General features: G+C 48.6%; 1 protein-coding gene across 1 annotated transcript; it reads right to left on the minus strand.

Moving 5' to 3' along the window:
- Positions 1-1,402: 1,402 nt before the first annotated feature.
- LOC101611796 (cytochrome b-c1 complex subunit 1, mitochondrial) lies at positions 1,403-13,813 on the minus strand. The gene is made up of 13 exons (XM_004664205.3): positions 13,709-13,813; positions 13,304-13,444; positions 9,360-9,446; positions 8,363-8,492; positions 7,202-7,400; positions 6,070-6,149; positions 4,294-4,409; positions 3,979-4,122; positions 3,687-3,847; positions 3,509-3,594; positions 2,426-2,514; positions 2,033-2,108; positions 1,403-1,586 (listed from the first exon to the last, which is right to left on the minus strand). Exons 1-13 carry the CDS (start codon positions 13,775-13,777, stop codon positions 1,522-1,524), a joined length of 1,443 nt encoding a protein of 480 aa, XP_004664262.2. The 5' UTR covers positions 13,778-13,813; the 3' UTR covers positions 1,403-1,521.
- Between the last annotated feature and the right edge of the window lie 4,219 nt (positions 13,814-18,032).

Consider the following 18,032-nt stretch of genomic DNA (forward strand, 5'->3'; position numbering starts at 1 on the left):
AGGCTGGCCTACTATGCTATAGTAATGCCTAGCTCTGACCAAGTCCCTTCTCTTCACAATAACCTCCGGGGCACCTCCCAACATACTTCTAGGGGCGAGATTAAATGCCCTGGCTGGGACTGCAAGGAGCCCAGACCACTCCCAGCAGTTCTAGCTCTCATGTGTCCCACCTGTGACCTTTGGGTTAGCCACTGGCTTACAAATCAAGCCTCATGCTCTAGAAGCTCAAGCTGAGGGCAATAGGTATGGCACCTACAGTGCCATACCTATTGCCAGGGTTCTGCGCTGCCAGTCCACAGTACAGTGATCTGCTGGACACTGTCCTGGGCTGCAGAGGATGCTTGACAGATGTCTCCTAACAACCTAGAGCACGACAGGGTGAGGGGCACCGGGGTACAGCAGAAAGAAGCAAGCCAGCCCAGTGTGGTGGTGTACACCTTTAATCCCAGAACTCGAGAGGCAGAGGTAGGAGATCGCCATGAATTCGAGGCCACCCTGAGACTCCACAGTGAATTCCAGGTCAGCCTGGACTACAACCAGACCCCACCTTGGAAAAAGGCAAAAAGAATCAAGGTGGCTTCTTCCAGAAGAGGATGATAGGGAGACTTCCTGAAGTCCTCTCTTAAGAACCAGCTGGCAACTCCTTCAGAGGATCAGACCCTCACTTCCAGCTTCTTCACCAGGATTATGAGGAACCCATGTTGCACAGGAAGAGAAGCCTACCTGCTGACATGCCCAAATGCCAGCAGAGGGATAAAGCAGCTGAGCGCCATTAGGTTCTGGCTGTCTCAGAAGATGGGGAGGGGATCAAGAGGCCAAGCAGCTCAGGACTTGCCTGGGACAAATCTGGTGAAGGAGGGGGCTTGGGCTCCACTGAGCTCAGGACTATTCTTGGAGCCTGAGTCAGTGGCAAATTGAGGCAAAGGATTCTTGCCCTGCCTGTCCAGACAGCAGTTAGAAACCAAATGGGAACACTGTGCCCCAGGCTATCCTCTTCTAAATCCAGAGCAAACACTCTAGAGAGGTTTCTGCAGGGACTCCCGAGAGTGGCTATGTCCAGGGTCTTCAGTGCGGTTTTCCACATAGCCCCGTTTCCAGGCTGAGATCCCTATTAGTGCACAGGCTAGTCTTATACTTTCCACTCCCACACCCCACTCTAGGGACAGGCTGTCTGAGGAATGTCCCCCATGTAGCTGAGTGGAAACATCTGGGCTCGGCTCACTGAAAGCATCAAAGGCTTCCGGCCTCTATGTTGCAGCCCCCACACTTGTGATGAGGGCACATCGGCCTGGGGGAAGATGAAGGGTCCAGAGCATGTAGAATAGCGAGTGGAGGGAAGTCCTAGCTGCCCCACCTACTGCCTGATAGACTCCATGCCAATGCTAAAGAAGGACAACACAGCTCTCAACAGGAGTTTATTGGTGGTAATTGGCTGCACCGGTTTGAACAGCAGAGATGACATATTTGTGGCAGGGGACCATGAGCCTCAGCCCCGCCCACTTGCCTACCCAGGCATCCTGCCTAGAAGCGCAGCCAGAACATGCCGCTGCGGATCCGGTTGTAGTCTGAAAGCTGCTCAATGGGCCCTGTGGGGATAAGGTAAGGAGTTAGGGTGGAGTGCCTGGCCTGCACAGGGGCACCTGGCCCGGTGCCACACCCAGTAGGAGCAGCTGCCCAGAGCAGCACAAGACAGGCTTTGAGTGAAAAGACGGAAGAGCGCATTCCTCCAGGGGTGCAGGGCCTGCCCCTTCATGCTTGGGCTCCTGGAGCCCCACCCCAGGTGCAGGGTGCCCGTTACCTAGTGGGTGGGGTTAGGGGGAATAATTCACAGAGACAGTTTGGCAGGGAGTCAGGGAGCTGCTTGGACAGGTTTGCTGAGCAGCTCTGGCAGCCAGGCTATAGGGAAGAACCTTTTGGGGGCCTCACCTTGCTTCTCTCAGTGTGGGCTGGGGCAAGGGGGAGCACAGGCAGAAAAAGGGGCCAGATAATGGCCTGAATAAAATGACAAAGAGCTGGCTTTTGGATCACTCACCCAATCCAGCCACTGCTGGACACTGGTCATAGAAGTATTTGGAGCAGATCTCACGCACCGTACGGGCATCTACCTCCTGCAAGGGGAAGCAGAGGGCACATTGAATGACAGGCACTAGGCACCACCTCAGCTTGCCAGCCCTTCGCAGCTGACCCGCGTCTTCCAGGGGCAGTAGGGAGGTGCTCTCCACATCCGAGGGAGTGTGTGCAGGGCTCTCTGACTTGCTGACCCTCCCGCACGCCTACAGCCATCACTGCCTCTACTCCTGCTCTTGGCAGCTGCAGAGGACAACAGAGATGCCTGTGGGGGCAATCTCTGTTGTCAGGGGGCAACTCCCAACTCCACAGAGATCTGCCAGGCCAAGACTCCAGACCGTCCTAGGGGCCCATTTACCGAAATTCGGCTCTCCCACTCAGCCAGGGGGATGCGGCGACCATAGGTCAGGAGGCTGCGACCGATGTCCTCACACACAGGAGTGGTACCTTCAAGGGTGAGGGAAGGCTTAGAGGTCTGCCTGGCCCACTCTGGATCCACACATATACAACTTCAGTATCAGGCTGACAAGGACCTGTAAGACCCTGTTTATGTACCAACCAACCCGTTACTGTCAGAACAGGATGCTGATCTGCACCCGAAGCTGCAAGCCCTTATGTTGGGTGGCAGAGTATGGCAAACTTAAAGGTTTTTCTTTCATTCCTTTTCCTCTCACTTTTTTCTTATTTTTAAAAATATGTTTTAGCCGGGCGTGGTGGTGCACACCTTTAATCCCAGCACTCGGGAGGCAGAGTTAGGAGGACTGCTGTAAGTTCAAGGCCACCCTGAGACTACACAGTTAATTCCAGGTCAGCCTGACCCAGAGTGAGACCCTACCTCGAAAAACCAAAAAAAAAAAAAGTTTTATTTATTTATTTGAGAGAGAAAGAGAATAAGCGTGCCAAGGCCTCTAGCCACTGCAAACCAACTCCAGATGCATGCAGTCCCCCTGTCTATCTGGCTTATGTGGGTCCTGGAGAATCAAACTGGGATTCTTTGGCTTTGCAGGCAAGCGCCTTAACAGCTAAACCATCTCTCCAGAAAACCCCCCCCCCCTTTGAGATAGGGTCTCATGAAGCCCTGTCTGGCCCCATGACCTCACACTCCTTCCTGACCTTCCTGCCTCCACCACCTAAGTGCTAGGATTATATGTGTGTACCACCACAACTGGCTAAGGTGTTCCTTTCTTTTTCGAAGTAGGGTCTGGCTCGCTCTCTTGCCCAGGCTGACCTGGAACTCACTATGTAGTCTCAAGGTGGTCTCAAACTCACAGTGATCCTCCTACCTCTGTCTCCTGAGTGCTGGGGTTAAAGGCGTGCAGCACTACGTTTGGCTCAAGGTGCTCCTTTCTAACCTTGGTTAAGGAATGGTCGTCACTAGAGCTGGCAGTGCAGTCACGATCAGGATACACTCTACCCTTGCCTATAGGGCTACAGGACTTACCATCCAGATGAGACACCAGGGCATTCCTGAGGATGTTTTTACCCCGAGTCACCTCACTCTCTGTAGCACTGGTACATAGACGCATCCTAAGCAGGGTGTAGAGAGAGGAGGTATAGCAATGCTCATTCTGGTAGGCAGTATGTCAAATTAACACTATTGTACCCAGGGTGACACTCACCACTGGCCTTGCAAGAAGAACACCATGTCGTCGATGTTCATGCGGTCGCAGACAAAGTGTGCGCCCAGCAGCCCAGTGTCGGAATAGCAGATGTTGAAGGTCTGGAAACTCTGGCACAGCTTTTTCGTTGCAGCAACTGAAGCCAGTGGGCTGGACAGATGCTGCCAGCAACAAGGGTGTCAGCATCCTCTCTTATTTGTGGCCCACACCCTGAACCCCAGAGCTCATAAAACACAACCCAGTACCCTCTTCTCCCTGAAGGCAAGGTGCCATTCTAGTTCCTGGCACTTACCATTCCACCAACATAACTGCAGTCATAGTGGCCAATGATGGCACTGGCCACTTGGAGGGCCACGTTGTCCGGGTTAGCCCAGCCAGGCCCCTCTACTGCAATGGCTATATGAGCCAAAGGCAGAGCATCATCACGGTGGCGGATCTGAAACAGTGTATGTCAACAAAATGACTTGTAGGGCTAATACAAAGGATGGCTGGTGTGGGCGTCCTTGCCAAGTCCTGCGGTATCTCTCGCATCACAAAGATAACCATGCACACAGGATTACCCCAGAGGTCCTTAGCTAGCACCACCCAAGTCCACCAGGCAGCGCACCTCACTCCCAGTGAAACGGCACGGACTCAGAGCTGGCATAGCGTCCTCTTCGTATGTCCCAGAGACACTACCAAAGTACTTCTGGGCCAGGTCTAGCAGTTGCCGGTGCTCTACCCCTGCGCAGACAGAATGGGGTTAGTGAATGACCAGGGACCCAAGGCACAGGGTGGGGGAACCACAGGAAGCGTAGAGCACATTTTTATAAGAAGGAAGACATGACTTCAGAATGGGATGAAGAGGGTGATCCACACCCCGACTGCCAAGAGCACAGGATAGAATCTTGGGGCCAAATAGCTCCTATGGCTGCCTGAGCACAGGAAGTAGCAGTACTGTGAACTTACAAGTGGTGAGCTGGGGTGTGTACTCAGTGGTTAGAGCTCTTGCCTAGCATGCACAAGGCCCTGGGTTCAATCCCTGGGTGGTACCACAGAGAAAAAGAAAAAAAAATGAACCAAAAAACACAAGGACCAATTTTAACCCTAGCGCACCATCTCACCTGCACCAGAGACAGTGCTCCCTGGCAAGAGGCCCCCAGCTGTCCTGGCCCTAAAGAGATCAGGCTGAAGAGGTGGCAAGACAGCACAAAGAAGGGGAACTGCAGAGCTATGACAACCTCTGGGATTCTGAAGAATCAGGGTCATTTATAAGTAACATTACAAACACGTGCCCTTAGTAGCCTGTGTCACTTTGTCTCCTGAGCTCACAAGGGACCCCAGCATCTTGACTGGTGGGCACTATCGCAGCCTGCCGGGACGCAGCTGTGTGACGGGGCATTAGCTCAGTGCTCTTGGTTACTGGGCTCCCTGGCTCTGAAGTCCCAGCCATGCTCCTCCTATCACTTTTTCATGCACCCTGGTGCCAAGGCAAAACATAAGCAGGAAGCATCCTTGATCCTGTTTCCTCAGCCACGTCCATCCCGAGTCCATCCATCCACCCTTCTCTCACTCCTTATAGCCTTCCTCATTCTGACCCCACCTAGCAGTAAAGCAATTTTTAAAATACAGACCAGACCAGGCCACTGCACTTATCCTCTGCCCAGGTCCCCCAGCAACTAATGATCACCAGCTTTCAGAAACCTGTTCAACTTGGGAAGCTGAGGTAGGAGGATTGCTGTGAGTTTGAGGCCAGCCTGGGCTACAGTGAGAACCTGCCTTGAAAGCAAATCAAACAAAACAAAACCAAAAAAATGGCATGTGCTACAATGCCTCACTCACCTCTAACTCTGAGTCCCCATTAAAAGTCTGCTACAATAACCAGGCATGGTGACACACACCTTTAATCCCAGCATTTAGGAGGCAGAGGGAGGAGGATTACAGTGAGTTCAAGGCCACCCTGAGACTACATAGTGAATTTCAGGTCAGCCAGGGGTAGAGCAAACAACAACAACAAAAAAGTCTGCTACCATTTTGTGTGTATCTTTCCAGGTAGCCCCAGCCTGTCAGGCATCATCACACAGCTAATGTCTGCAACACTCAATGACAAGGCTACATTGAACATTTGCATGTAAATGACCAAGTGCTGCTAAGGAAGGATGAGGCCTAGAGAGGGGCCGGCAGCCCAACCCAGGCATGTACTACAGAGGGAGTACTCCTATTTGGTCAGTCTTGGTGGAAGCAGCAGAGTAGAATCCTACCCATCTCAAAGGACATTCCTTAACAACAGGGTGAAAAATGGGGACCCCTATAGTGGAAAGCCCACTATGGTTAGAACCAGGGGATTTAAACCTCAATGACTGAGGTTCGGGTCTGCCTGCTTCAGCAAGCCCCACTCACTCACCTCCAGCTGCTGCCAGCACCATGCGAGGGGCTTTGTAATGCCTGCTGAGGTACTCGGTCAGGTCTGCACGAGACAGCTTCCTGCAAGACAGGCAGCCAAGAGCTGGGGAGATGACCAGTGGAAAAAATGCTTGCCGCACAATTCTGAGTGCCTGAGTTCAGGTCCCTAGAAACCACTGGAGAGATGACTTAGCAGTTAAGGCGTTTGCCAGCAAAGCCAAAGGACCCAGGTTCGATTCCCCAAGACCCACATAAGCCAGATGCATAAGGTGGTGCATATGTCTGGACTTTGTTCACAGTGGCTGGAGTTGCTGGAATGCTCATTCTCTCTCTCTCTCTCAAATAAATAAAAAGAAAATACAGGGCTAGACAGATGGCTTAGTGGTTAATGCACTTGTCTGTGAAGCCCAAACTCCCTGGTTCGATTCCCCAGGACCCACGAAAGCCAGATGCACAAGGGGGCACATGCATCTGCAGTTCATTTGTAGTGGCTGAAGACCCTACTGCACCCATTCTCTCTCTCCCTCTTTCTCTCTATCTCATATCTCAAGTAAATAAATTTAAACAATAATAACATACAAAATAAAATAAAATAAAATTTGGGCTGGGGAAAAGGCTTAGCAGTTAAGGTGTTTACCTGCAAAGCCAAAGGACCCTAGTTTGATTCCCCAAGACCCACGTAAGCCAGATGCACAAGGGGGCACATGCTTCTGTAGTTCATTTGCAGTGGCTGGAGGCCCTGGCACACCCATTCTCTTTCTATCTGCCTCTTCCTCTCTCTCTCAAATAAATAAATAAATGAAATATTTAAAAAAAATATATTTTCAAAACTGTGCTGGGTGGGGAGGTGCATGCCTTTAATCCCAGTACTTAGGAAGCAGAGGTAGGAGACTCCTGGTCAGGTCGAGGCCACCCTGAGACTACATAGTGAATTCCAGGTCAGCCTGGGTTAGACTGAGATCCTTCCTCGAAAAATGAAACAAAGAACATGGGACCTAGTGTCATGAAATTGTCTCTAACTGTGAAAATTAGGGAAACCAACCACAAAGACAGCTAGCCAAATGAAAATATAACCGGGAAGATATGATGCCACTGAGAGGCATGCACTACACCATAGTCCAGCCAGCTCTCACCTGACATTCTCACTGGGCCCCTCCACAGCCTGCGCTAGAGGTGTGCCCTGGAACGCTGTGGCATGCAGGTAATCAAAGACCACATCCTGCATGGATGCATCGTTTTCCTGCATCTCCCGCAGAATCACATCTCGTTCCTTTTCAATCTGTGAGTCTTCCAAACTGCAGTTCTGCACAATGTCAGCCAGGAGCTCCACAACTAGGTACAAGACAGGCATGTGAGCTGGGTGTCCTCGACTCCCAGCACCTGGGAAGCTGAGGCAAGAGGATCACCAAGAGCTAGAGGCCACCTAGGGCTACGTTAGATTCTAAAATCTAATAACATAAATAAATAATTAAAAAGGGCTGGAAAGATGGCTCAGCAGCCAATGGTTGCAAGCAAAGCCTACTGGCCCAGGTTTAATCCTCCAGTAACCATGTACAGGCAGACACACAAAATGGCACTTGCACCTGGAATTTGTAGTGGGAAGAGGACCTGGTATGCCCATATACACTCCCATTTGCTTTCTCTCTCTCTCTCCTGCTGTGATCAAAAAAAAAAAATTTTTTTTTAATTTTTATTTATTAGAGACAGAGAGGGGGAGAGAGAGAGAGAGAATGGGCACTGCAGGGTCTCCAGCCACTGCAAATGGACTCCAGATGCATGTGCCCCCTTGTGCATCTGGCTTACATGGGACATGGAGAATCGAACCAGGGTCCTTAGGCTTCGCAGGCAAACGCCTTAACCACTAAGCCATTCTTCCAGCCCCCCCCAAAAAATATATATGTATATATATATTTTTTAAAGTAAATACTGAATTTAGATAACTGGCATCTCCATGCTGGAGAAATGGCTTAGCCGTTAAGGCACTTGCCTGCAAAGCTAAGGACTCAGGTTCGATTCTCCAGTACCCACATAAGCTGGCTGCACAAGGTGGTGCATGCGTATGGAGTTCTTCTGAAGTGGATAGAGGCCCTGGCATGCCCATTCTCTATGTATATCTGTCTCTTCCTTTCTCTCTTTAATAAATATTTAAAATAATAATAATAACTGGCATCTCCTATTGCAGTACATCTCTGTTGGTGGCCTTCACAACCCCATGGTAAATCCCATTCTGTGGCCAGTACAGGAGCTCCTGGGAGTCCTGGACTCCTTGTATTCCCATGTCTTCTATGCATTACCTTTTGGCAGGTCCTTGGACATTGCCTTGATGTAGTAAGCTGTGTGCTCCCGAGTGCTATAGGCATTAAGATGGGCCCCCATACTCTCTACTTCCTTCTCTAAGGCAGTACCAGGCCGATTCTTCGTGCCCTGGAACCAGACATCAAGAGGAAGAATCAGGAGGCACACAGGTCCCAGGAATTCTGTCCTCCAAGGCTAAGGCTCCAGCAGCAGCAGTGTCCACAAGTACCTTCCCTAACAGTCTGTATTCACTGAGCATGAAGCAGGCCTTGAGCTGACTGAGGCCACAGCATCATGGGCCAAAGGATGAAGACACTGAGGATAAAAGGCCATGGAGCTAATATCCAAACATGACAGCCCAACCTCACCAGTATTCCACATCCCCTCACTGACAGCCATGGTTAGGTAAGCTCATACCTATGTTCAAGTGGATGTAACCTACTCTCTTACCCATTCCATATGCTAGCTGCCACCTCTGTAGGACCCAACCACAGTCTCATGTACATGTAAGGGCTATCTCATGGTGCCATCACATAGCACACACACATGCATTCCCCACTGAGTACCCCCCTTTTTTTTAACCACTTAAAGAAAAAAAAAACACATGGGCCTCTACAGTCAAGGAATATGTAGGTAACCCACCCAGTGCAGTACATTTCACAAGCAGGCATGTATGCCTGTAAATTTGTTACAATGTATTTGCATGTATGTGTAAGATCATATGAATGCACATGGAGACATGCACACAACATATAAGGCTGGCCTCCCTGGTGAAAAGAGGGGCTCCTTGGCTTTTCTCAGTTCTGGGGACCTCATCCAGGGACTCATCAGATAGGGGCTCATTCAGAAGCAAAGGCCGTATGGTTCCTTCCAGAAAAGTCAGTCAGAGCTCATGTCCCAATAAGGCCTGTAATCAGGATGCTAATTTTTTTAAATTTTTGTCCTTAGAATAAGTGGCCTCAAATCTAGGGGATACACAGATATCACATGACTCACCTTGAAAGCCAGATGTTCCACAAAGTAGCCTGCCCCATTGTTCTTTTCATTCTCGTAACGGCTGCCAGCATCAATCCACACGCCCACCTGGACCAGAACCACCAGCAAAGGTAACCAACAAAGAAAAACACAACACATTACATCCTGCCTTTCTTTAATGACAATGCTATCCTTTCATCAACACTAATGGTTTAGACATTGTGTACTCCATCATAGTAAGGAAGTTAACATTTCAGTAACCTTTTTTTCCTCCGGGTTTCCAAGGAAGAGTCTAACTCTAGTCCAGGCTGACCAGGAATTCACTCTGTAGTCTCAGGGTGGCTCGAAACTCACAGCAATCTCCTACTTCTGCCTCCCCAGGATTAAAGGCGTGCACCACCACGCCCGGCTATTTATGTATTTTCAAGCACAGGGAGATAGGAGAAAGACAGACGAATGGGCACGCAAGGGCCTCCAGCCGCTGTTAATGAACTCCAGATGCATGTACCACCTTGTGCATCTGCCTTTACAGGGGCACTGGGAAATCAAACTCAGGTCCTTAGGCTTTGCAGAAAAGTTCCTTAACTGCTGAGTCATCTCTCCAGCCCTACTAAGCTTTTTTCTTTTAATTTCTTCTTTAATTTTTATTTATTTAATTGAGAGAGAGAATGAGAATACCAGGGCCTCTAACTACTGCATACAAACTCCAGATGCATGCATCATCTTGTGCATCTGGCTTACATGGGTCCTCAAAATCAAACCTAGGTCCTTTGGCTTTGCAGGCAAGTGCCTTAACTGCTAAGCCATTTCTCCAGCCCCTACTAAGCTTTCCTAATGGGCTTTGGGTCAGTTTACAGGTACCATAGAGTGAGTTTCTTACCACCTTTTCCTGTGTTCAGTAACAACTTATATTACATCACTATATTATATCACCCTGAAACTACATAGGGAATTCCAGGTCAGGCTAGACTACAGAGAGAAACATTTTATCAGCCAGGTATGGTGGCAACTGCCTTAATCCCAGCACTTAGGAGGCAGAAGCAGAAGGACTGCCTGCCATAAATTCAAGGCTAGCCTGGGACTACAGTGTAGGTTTCAGGTCAGCCTGAGCTAGAGAGACTCTACCTTGCAAAACCAAAACCAAAGGGCTGAAGAGATAGCTTAGTGATTAAGATGCTTGCCTGCAAAGCCAAAGGACCTAGGTTTGATTCCCCAGGACCCATGTATGCCAAGTGCATAAGGTAGAGCAAGCATCTGGAGTTCGTTTGCAGTAGCTAGAGGCCCTGGTGCTCCCATTCTCAGTCTCCCCCCACCTCCTCTTAGGTAAATAAAAATATCTTTCTAAAATTTAAACAACAAAAAAAAAAAACCTTTAAGCCCTGGGGTTGCTATGTTGGGAAAAAGATTATTACCCCCCCTCCAATTTTATTTATTTTCTTTCCAGCTAATTACTAAAAAGATTATTTCTTGGAATTTTTCCCACCTACTGACCAACCTAGTAAGATTTTTACCTGTGGGGCTGGGGGTGTAGCTCATGTAGCTTGTGTGAAATCCTGGATTAGACCCCAGCACCGATAAGTTTACTCCTGCAACCCCATCATTTGCGAGATGATGACAAAGAGGATCAAATGCCAATGTCATCCTTGGGTACAGGGTCAAGGCCAGCCTGGGATAAAGAAAACCTTGTCTCCAAAAAAGGGGTAGAGGCTGGAAAGATGGCTCATCTGTTAAGGCACTTGCCTGCAAAGCCTAATGAGCAGGGTTCGATTCCCCAGTACCCACATAAAGCCAGAAGCACAAAGTGGTGCACATATCTGGAATTTGTCTGCAATAGCAAGAGCATCACCCCCACTCTCTTTTCTCCACTATGCTTGCAAATAATTCTAAGAAACTCTATTCTTGAATAAACTGAGGATTTGCAATTTTTTTTTGTTGTTGTTGTTTTTCAAGGTAGGGTCTCACTCAAGTTCAGGCTGACCTGGAATTCACTATGTAGTCTCAGGGTGGCCTCGAACTCACAGCAATCCTCCTACCTCTGCCTCCCAAGTGCTGGGATTAAAGGTATGCACCATCACGCCCAGCTTGCTGGTTTTTTTTTTTTTTTTTTTTTTGAGGTAGGGTCTTGCTCTAGCCCAGGCTGACCTGGAAGTCACTATAAGTCTCAGACTGGCCTCAAACTCACAACAATCCTCTCACCTCTGCTTTTTTTTTTAAGACAGAAACAGAGATAGAGAGAAAACTGATGCACCAAGCCCTCAGCCACTGCAATTGAACTCGAGATGCTTGAGCCACCTAGTGGGCTGTGAGACCTTGCACTTGCCTCATTTGTGCCTCTGGCTTACATGTGATCTGGAGAATCAAACATAGATCTTTAGGCTTCACAGGCAAACACCTTAACAGCTCAGCATTTCTTTAGCCTCCTTTTTTAAAAATATATATTTTTAAATTTTATTTTTATTTATTTATTTGATAGAGAGGTGCAGAATGGGTGCATCATGGACTCTAGCTGTTGTAAACAAAGTCCAGACGCATGTGCCACCTTGTGCATCTGGATTACATGGGACCTGGGGAATAGAACCTGGGTCCTTTGGTTTTGCAGGCAAGCCCTTTAACCACTAAGTGATCTCTCTAGCCACTGCAAATGAACTCCAAATGCATGAAGTACCATATGCACTTGGCATATGTGGTTCTGGAGAGTTTAACTTACATCCTTAGGCTTCACAGGCAAGTGCCTTAACCACTAAGCAATCTCTTCAGTCCACTTCTGCCTCCTGAGTTCTGGAATTAAAGGCATGCACCACTGCAGCAGCCAAGGACTTGCAATTTGTGTGTGTGGGGGAAACAATTATCCATTTCATTGTCATCTTCAAAGGCAACTTTCTTCCCTTTCAGTGCTATGGATTAAACCGAAGGCTTTGTGCATCTAGGCAATGACACTATTACTCAATTCCACATAACCCCAGCTCCTTAGAGGCGTTTTTTTTTTTAAAGTATTTTTTAAATAATTTTTTTTGTTTATTTTTTTCAGAGCGACAGAGAGAAGGAGGCAGAGAGAGAGGGAGGAGAGAATGGGCACGCCAGGTCTTCCAGCCACTGCAAACGAACTCCAGATGGCTAAAGTGGGTCCTGGGGAATCGAGCCTTGAACCGGGGTCCTTAGGCTTCACAGGCAAGTGCTTAACCGCTAAGCCATCTCTCCAGCCCTAGGTGTTTCTTTATAGATATAAAATGTATTTCCAAGGAGATAGAGAATGAATGAATAGATGCACCAGGGTCTCTAGCCAGTGCAAATGAACTCAAGATACATGCACCACTTTGTGAATATGGCTTTATGTGGGGACTGTGGAATCGAACTAGGGACTAAGAGTCGTTAGGCTTTGCAGGCAAGAGCCTTAGCTGCTGACCCATCTCTCCAGCAACTCCTTACAGACCTTTCTTGAAGTGCATTTTTGGTCTAGCCTAGCGATTATATGACCTTGGAGGGGAGTCTGCTGGGGCTGGACACCTGTAAGTCTCTGAAGTCCCATTTTAAAAAATATGTTTATTTATTTATTTGAGAGAGACAAAGAAGTAGAGAGAGAGAGAATGGGTGTGCCAGGGCCTCCAACCACTTGCAAACTCCAGGTGCATGCGCCCCCTTGTGCAAATGGCTTGCTTAGGTCCTGAAGAATCGAACCGGGATCCTTTGGCTTTGCAGGCAAAACACCTTAACAGCTAAGCCGTCTCTCCAGCCCTGAAGTACCATTTTTGTACTTTCAGGACACACAGAAAAGATCACTTTTCCCTTGTGGGATGAACCAAACGCTGGGACAGATGTTTAGCCCTCTCCTTGGTAAGCATCATATGTTAATGTGGCGAGTGAGACAGATTCTACGCCCAAACCACAGGTGGAGGACTTGGAGCTCAAGGTCACATCCCGACTTGAGAAAGGACGGCGGGCCCCAAGGAGGACTGGCGCCCACTCACCGTGCAGGTGGGCTGGGAGGACTGCTCTGAGGCCACCCGCAGCCCGTTGTCCAGTTGGCTGACCTGCGTCTCCGGTAAGTTCTGCAGGGCCTGCGCGAAGGTGGCAGTACCCCGCAAAGCAGGTGACCTCAGCAGGGCCGGCTAGAGGAAGAAGACGGCCGGAAGTGAAGACTGGGCTGGGGAGATCGCTGCCCAGGGCTACCGCAGCGGGACCTCTGCAAGTCCCCCCCCACTTTGCTCCCATGACAGCGAGACGGCCATCCCCGCCCTCGGCCGTGACCTTCCCACGGCCCTGACCTCGCGCGACCTTCCCCACCGCGACCTGCCACTGCCAAATACCCGACTCCTTAACCGCGCTCAGGAAGCCCCGGGCCTGGCCACCCAGCGTTCTCACTGCCACCTCACCGGACGGCGGGTGCGCAGCAGCACTCGGGCCCCAGTGCCAGCCGCCCGGCACACCGCGGACGCCGCCATCTTCTAGTTGCCGTCAAGTGTGAAACCGCACCACGCATGCGCGGGACGGGCGCGGTGCAAGGCGCAAGCGCAATGCAGAAGGTTGGGGGGAAACCGCGCTCTGGCTCCCCCTGGCGGAGACAACGAAGATGGATCGCTGGTTGGGTCAGGCGTCCATTGGCGCGTCTATCCACCACGTGACTGTTCATCAACCTGCGTTCGTGCCTCCCCCGGCCCCGCCCCCGCCGAGCCATCCACGTCCTTTTCCCACCTGTGGGCGGCGCAGCGCGCTGTGCATCTCCATTACTGCACGCGCTCGGGAGGCACTGCGCGCCCACGGCATTGGAAGCCTGGACCCCGCGGGCGCATCCCGAGCCCAAGGCTGAAACACTGGCGTGATATCCGGGGGTGATGGGCGGTACCCGTAGACAGGCAGTTTTCTTTCTTTGAAAGAAGTATTCAAATGATTGACATGGGAGAAATTAAAAAAAAAAAATTGCTGGGCTTAGAGGTTAAGGTGCTTGGCTGTGAAGCCTAAGGAAGGATCGAGGTTCGATTCCCCAGGACCCACGTAAGCGGGCCACACAAGGTGGCACACGTGTCGAGTTTGTTTGCAGTAGCTGGAGGCCCTGGTGTGTCCATTCTTTCTCTCTAACAGTATGTCTTCTCTCTCTCTCTGCTTACAAATAAATAAATAGATAATATTTTTAAAAACTAAGAAAGAAAGCTGGGTGTGGTGGCACACGCCTTTAATTCCAGCACTTGGGAGGCAGAGGTAGGAGGATCACTATGAGTTTGAGGCCACCTTGAGACTACAGGGTGAATTCCAAGTCAGCCTGAGCTAGAGTGAAACCCTACCTCGGAAACCAAACAAAGAAAAAATAATAATAATAAAGAAAGAAATTACAGAGAAACATGGCAAATAAGTTATAAATTCAAAGGTGGGATTTTATTAATTAATTTATTTATTTTGGTTTTGCAAGATACGAATTCACCAATCCAGGCTATCTTGAAAGTAGTCCTCAGGATGGCGGTGAACTCAAGGCAATCCTCCTACCTCTGCCTCCAGAATGACTAAAGACATATGCCACCACACCCAGCTTTGAAAGGTGGGAATGTTTTTAAAAATTTCAGAGACAGCAGACTCAGAGAGAATGGGTGTTCCAAGCCTCTAACCACTACAGATGAACTCCATATGCAGCCACCACTTTGTACATCTGGCTTTATGTAGGTACTGTGGAATCGAGCCCAGGCCATTAGGCTTTACAAGCAAGTACTTTAACCACTGAGCCATCTCTCCAGCCCCAAAGGTGGGAATCTACTTGTTTATTTATTTTAGAGAGGAAGGTAGAGCATGGGCATGCCAGAGTCTCCAACCATTGCAAACAACACATGCACCAAGGTGTGCCTCTGGCTTATGTGGGTCCTGGGGAATCAAACCTGGGTCCATAGGCTTCACAGACAAGCACCTTAACTGCTCAGCTATCACTCCAGTCCTAAAAGTGGGAATTTTTTGGGGGGAGGAATTTTTTTTAAAACATTTTTTGATTCATTTTTATTTATTTATTTGAGAGTGACAGACAGTGAGAGAGAAAGAGGCAGATAGATAGAGAGAGAATGGGCGTGCCAGGGCCTCCAGCCACTGCAAACGAACTCCAGACATGTGCGCCCCCTTGTGCATCTTGCTAACATGGGTCCTGGGGAATCGAGCCTCGAACCGGAGTCCTTAGACTTCACAGGCAAGCGCTTAACCGCTAAGCCATGTCTCCAGCCCTAAAAGTGGGAATTTTAAAACCAAATAGCTGGGCCTACAAATGTTAGAATGATAGTAGTACACCCTTGCAATGGCTCCTGAATAATTGCCTTTTGTTTGTTTGTTTCATTATGACATTTTTTTTTTTTGAAGCAGGGTCTCACTCTAGCTTAGGCTAACCGGGAATTCACTATGTAGTCACAGGCTGGCCTTGAACTCACCACAATCCTCCTATCTTTGCCTCACAAGTGCTGGGATTAAAGGTGTGCACCACCTCACCTGGCCTTTTCTTAATTTTATTAACAATTTTCATATATGTACATACTGTAATTTGGTCACAATATCATCCCGTTACCTCCTTTTTTTTTTGAGATAGGGTTTCACTCTAGCTCAGGCTGACCTGGAATTCACTGTTGTCTCAGGGTGGCCTTGAACTCATAGCAATCCTCCTACCTCTGCCTCCTGAGTGCTGGGATTAAAGTCGTGCACCACCACACCCAGCTCCTTTTTTTTTTTTCTCAAGGTAGGGACTTGCTCTAGCTCAGGCTGACCTGGAAGTCATTCAAGGTTTATCCATTTTGTAACATGGACAAGAATTTAAACAAAGAAACAAAAGAAGAATATCATTCCCAGAGCTCAGTGGAGCAATTGCTCTATAAGAATGAGGACCTGGGCCGGACGTGGTGGCGCACACCTTTAATCCCAGCACTCAGGAGGCAGAGGTAGGAGGATTGCCATGAGTTCGAGGCCACCCTGAGACTCCATAGTGAATTCCAGGTCGGCCTGGGCTAGAGTGAGACCCTACCTCAAATAACCAAAATAATAATATAATAATGAGGACCTGGGCTAGAGAGATGGCTTAGTGGTTACTCAAAGTCTAAGGACCCAGGTTTGATTTCCCAGTACCCACTTAAGCTAGAAGCACAGGGTGGTACATGCATCTGGAGTTCATTTGCAAAGGCTAGAGGGCCTGGCATGTCCATTTTCTGCTTCTCTCTCTCCCTCTCTCTTTCTCAAGTAAATAATTATTATATTTTTTTAAAGAATGAGGCAAAGCCGGGTGCATTGGTGCATGCCTTTAATCCCAGTACTCAGGAAGCAGAGATCGGAGGATAGTCATGAGTTTAAGGCCACCCTGAGACTACATAATGAATTCCAGGTCAACCTGGGCTACAGCAAGGCTCTACCTCAAAAAAAGAAAAATAACCATCAGGGAAATGCAGATTAAAACTACATTGAGATTCCATCTCATGCCTGTCAGATTGGCTACCATCATGAAGACATAAATGCTAGTGAGGATGTGGAAAAAGAGGAACCCTTCTACACTGTTGGTGGGAATGCAATCTGGTCCAGCCATTGTGGAAATAAGTGTGGAGGTTCCTGAGACAGCTAAAAATAGATTTACCATATGACCCAGCTATACCAGTCCTAGGCAAATATCCTAAGGACTTGTCTCAGTACCTTGGAGATAATTGCTCAACCATGTTTATTGCCACTTTATTCACAGTAGCTAGGAAATGGAATCAGCCTAGATGCCCCTCAACTGATGAGTGGATAATGAAGACGTGGCACATTTACACAATGGAGTTCTACTCAGCAGTAAAGAAAAATGAAGTTATGAAATTTGTAGGAAAATGGATGCATCTGGAAAGGATTATACTAAGTGAGGTAACCCAAGCCCAGAAAGCCAAACATCACCTGTTCTTTCTCATATGTGAATCCTAGCTACAAATGATTAGGGAATAGGAATAAAACTCAGTAGCAGAGGCCAGTAAGCTAGAAAGGGGATATAAAGGGAATAGAGAGAGAGGGAAGGGGGAACTTAGTAGATGGTATTGTATATATGTAAGTACAAGAACAGATTAATGGGGGTGAAACGGCCTAAGTGAGCTCAGGGGAAGAGATTGAGTAAAGGAAAGGTGGAGGAAGGGCTAATCAAAATCTAAGAAGAGCCAGGTGTGGTGGCGCATGCCTTTAATCCCAGCACTCGGGAGGCAGAGGTAGGAGGATCACCATGAGTTCGAGGCTACCCTGAGACTACATAGTGAATTCCAGGTCAGCCTGGATTAGAGTGAAACCCTACCTAAAAAAAATTAAAAATTAAAAAAAAAAAAAGACATTACAAACCATTGCTGAGGCTCTTGGTTTCCCACCAGGAATAGATGGTAAGACCCCATTGCTGAAGACTCCACATACTTGGGCTGCAAGGTTACTTAGAAATCCTGCTGGAGTGGAGCTGAAAACCTCCTCCATGTAGACCAGCTGACAGAAAGCTGGAACACAACTACACTGCATGCAATTGAATGGGAAAGAGAGAAAGAGTGAAGATACTCAACAGTGGACACGTCAAGCCTTAAATTTGGCCAGCCATGCCAAATGAGCCAATGGGTGCAATAGTGGCATGTCTGTTATGGGGGAAACCAACCACTCTCTAATTGGACTGGAGGCCCACTCCATGGGAGGGAATACATCCCTGATAGTGAAAACCTACAACATGGGTAGTCATGAGCCCTAGGGGTGTAA

This window comes from Jaculus jaculus, chromosome 17 (assembly GCF_020740685.1).
Source record: "Jaculus jaculus isolate mJacJac1 chromosome 17, mJacJac1.mat.Y.cur, whole genome shotgun sequence".
NCBI lineage: Eukaryota > Metazoa > Chordata > Mammalia > Rodentia > Dipodidae > Jaculus > Jaculus jaculus.